Consider the following 2,500-nt stretch of genomic DNA (forward strand, 5'->3'; position numbering starts at 1 on the left):
GACCATTGGAAGCGAATAATAATCAAAAGGGGAATGAAACAATAAGGTGGGAATTGACATAAGGGGTCGCCTGTTTTGAAAAGGATGATCTACCTGTGGACACATTATAGGAGCGAAGTGGACATAATACCGAATGGAAAAGTGTGGTGGGGTGGTGGGGGGGGGGGATAGGATTCAGGTGAGAGTGTAAGACGGGAGATGGGAGGAGCAAGGAGAGAAGGGGGTAAAGAAAACAACAAAAATAGAGGGCGGAAGTGGAAGACAGGAAGACAGTGCCATGAGAGGGTATTCGCGAATGCCTGTTTGGCACGAGAGGGAATTAGGGGCGAGCCAGGGGTGCCAGAGAAGGTCAGTCAAGGGTCGAGTGCCGGCTGCAGGTGTTGCCAGGTCGAGGTCATGCTGGCGACCCCAGGGGCGTGTCTGAGGGGCCGGCGAGGCTAGCGAGTCTTACCGCCGGGGTGGTGACGGCCTCCGGGTCCGTCGCCTCGGGGGCCGCGGCGTGCAGCGCCGGGGTCACGCCGTTGTTGTCGCCGTTCTGGGGGGCCTTAGTGGGAATCTTGCGCACAGAGTTGGTGCCATAACTCACATTGTTCGCCACGGAGTTGCTCTCGGACTGCAGGTCGCCGTTGGTGTGCGGGCCACTCTGCGAGGCCGCGTCTGAGGAGCCGAGGGAGTCCACGTGCGTCACCTCGGTCCCCTGCGACGACCGGCCACTTACGTGCGACTGATTGTCAGGGCGAGGGTCGGGGGCCAGGCCGTCCGAGCGGTACGTCTCTACGCGACCGTTCTGCGGCTTGGTGGCGTCCAGAAGCACCTTCAGCGAGGCGATGGCGTGCAGCTGCGTCGCCTTCTCGTCCACCTTGCCTGAAAAAACAAAAAATTAGTTTTTTTTCCCTTTTTTTTTTTGCATTTTCTGAACGAAATCACTACAGCGACTTTACTACAGAGACGGAGAGGGGGGAGGGGAGGGGAGGGGCAAGGGAGCTGTGGTGTCGAGGGGGTTGGGGGGGGGGGCATCTAAAGGAACTAATTGGCTGGGTCAAAGCACATCATAATGGGATCGAGGTTACATCTTACTAAAGGGTCAAACACTCACGCCAGCCCAACTTGCTAGCTCCGCAACCTAAGTTTCCGTTACAAGTGCATGCAACTTCTCTTTATCAACAATCTAAGTTATCCTCATCATTATCATTACTATCATAATTACCACAACTATTTCACGTGTTAAATCATACTACGCTTTTCATTTCTAACTCTGTCTTAATGAAGGCAAACCATTCATGACGTAATACCAGCTATAAAGTCATGAATTTGAAAGAAATGTAGAACTAAGTGATTTGCGATGTTGATGTGTAAACTGTAAATAAAACAAAATGATAGAAGGACACACAGGATGTGAAGAATTAGAAGAGGACGGAAAAGTGAAGGAAAAAAAAGAGAAAGGAAAGAAGTTGTTATGAAGTAAAGTGTAAAGAAAATACACGAAAGGAGGAGAAAAGAAAAAGAAAGAAGAAATAAACAGGTGATAGATAGATAGAAAGAGAGAGAAAGAATGGCAGAGAGAGAGAGAGAGAGAGAGAGAGAGAGAGAGAGAGAGAGAGAGAGAGAGAGAGAGAGAGAGAGAGAGAGAGAGAGAGAGAGAGAGAGAGAGAGAGAGAGAGAGAGAGAGAGAGAGAGAGAGAGAGAGAGAGAGAGAGAGAGAGAAAGGAAAAAGGGAGACAGATAAAAAGAGAGAGAGGAAGAAAGAGAGAGAAATAAAGAGAGAGAGAGAGGAAGAAAGAAAGAAAGAAAGAGAGAGAGAGAGAGAGATAAATAGCTTGATAGCTAGAGAGAGATGAAAAAAGAAGCAATTTGTATCGGAAAAACAGGAAAACCGTTTGAATCGTGGCCAGCCATTAATTACAGCCCAGATTCAGGTTTTCGCGGCAACTGAATTTGATGTCTGATCCCGATTTGAATGTCAACATCAAAAGTGTCATGGAAGTGTGCATGAACGAACTCGTACATGTAAATACGAATGGATGTATATAAACACAAGTATGCATTCAAAAGGGAAATTGAATACTCAATTATTGATAAATTGTTAATGATTTTAATCTTTTGGTTCGTTGTCATGATACAATATCGTTTGTTTTGTTCTTTGTGCAATAATCTTCATTAATCACTGGACGGAATAAACCATCTCTTGTAATTAACAGGCCTTGCATATGCTAATCTGTGAATACATATTCAAAGTTAATCTTGTAATTATAAAACTAAGCATTGAGAAGACGGAGCAGATGGAGGTAAGTGAAAAGGTTGCACTGATTGAAACATGGATTTGCTTCCCTTTTTTGGAGTGTGTGTGTGTGTGTGTGTGTGTGTGTGTGTGTGTGTGTGTGTGTGTGTGTGTGTGTGTGTGTGTGTGTGTGTGTGTGTGTGTGTGTGTGTGTGTGTGTGTGTGTGTGTGTGTGTGTGTGTGTGTGTATGTGTGTGTACGCGCATATCTATGTTCGCGTCT

General features: G+C 46.6%; 1 protein-coding gene across 1 annotated transcript in view; it reads right to left on the bottom strand.

Annotated features, from left to right (window-relative positions):
* Nckx30C (solute carrier family 24 member Nckx30C) overlaps positions 1-2,500 on the bottom strand; it is a gene marked incomplete at its 5' end in the record, with an annotated part of 74,986 nt that overhangs the window by 35,409 nt on the left and 37,077 nt on the right. The window contains 1 exon segment of the mRNA XM_086530601.1: positions 452-864. Coding sequence (XP_086386727.1) covers positions 452-864 — 413 coding nt within the window.

Source organism: Penaeus japonicus, unplaced genomic scaffold, assembly GCF_977035675.1.
Source record: "Penaeus japonicus unplaced genomic scaffold, GWHDUDI00000001_assembly GWHDUDI00000033, whole genome shotgun sequence".
NCBI classification, from domain to species: Eukaryota; Metazoa; Arthropoda; class Malacostraca; order Decapoda; family Penaeidae; genus Penaeus; species Penaeus japonicus.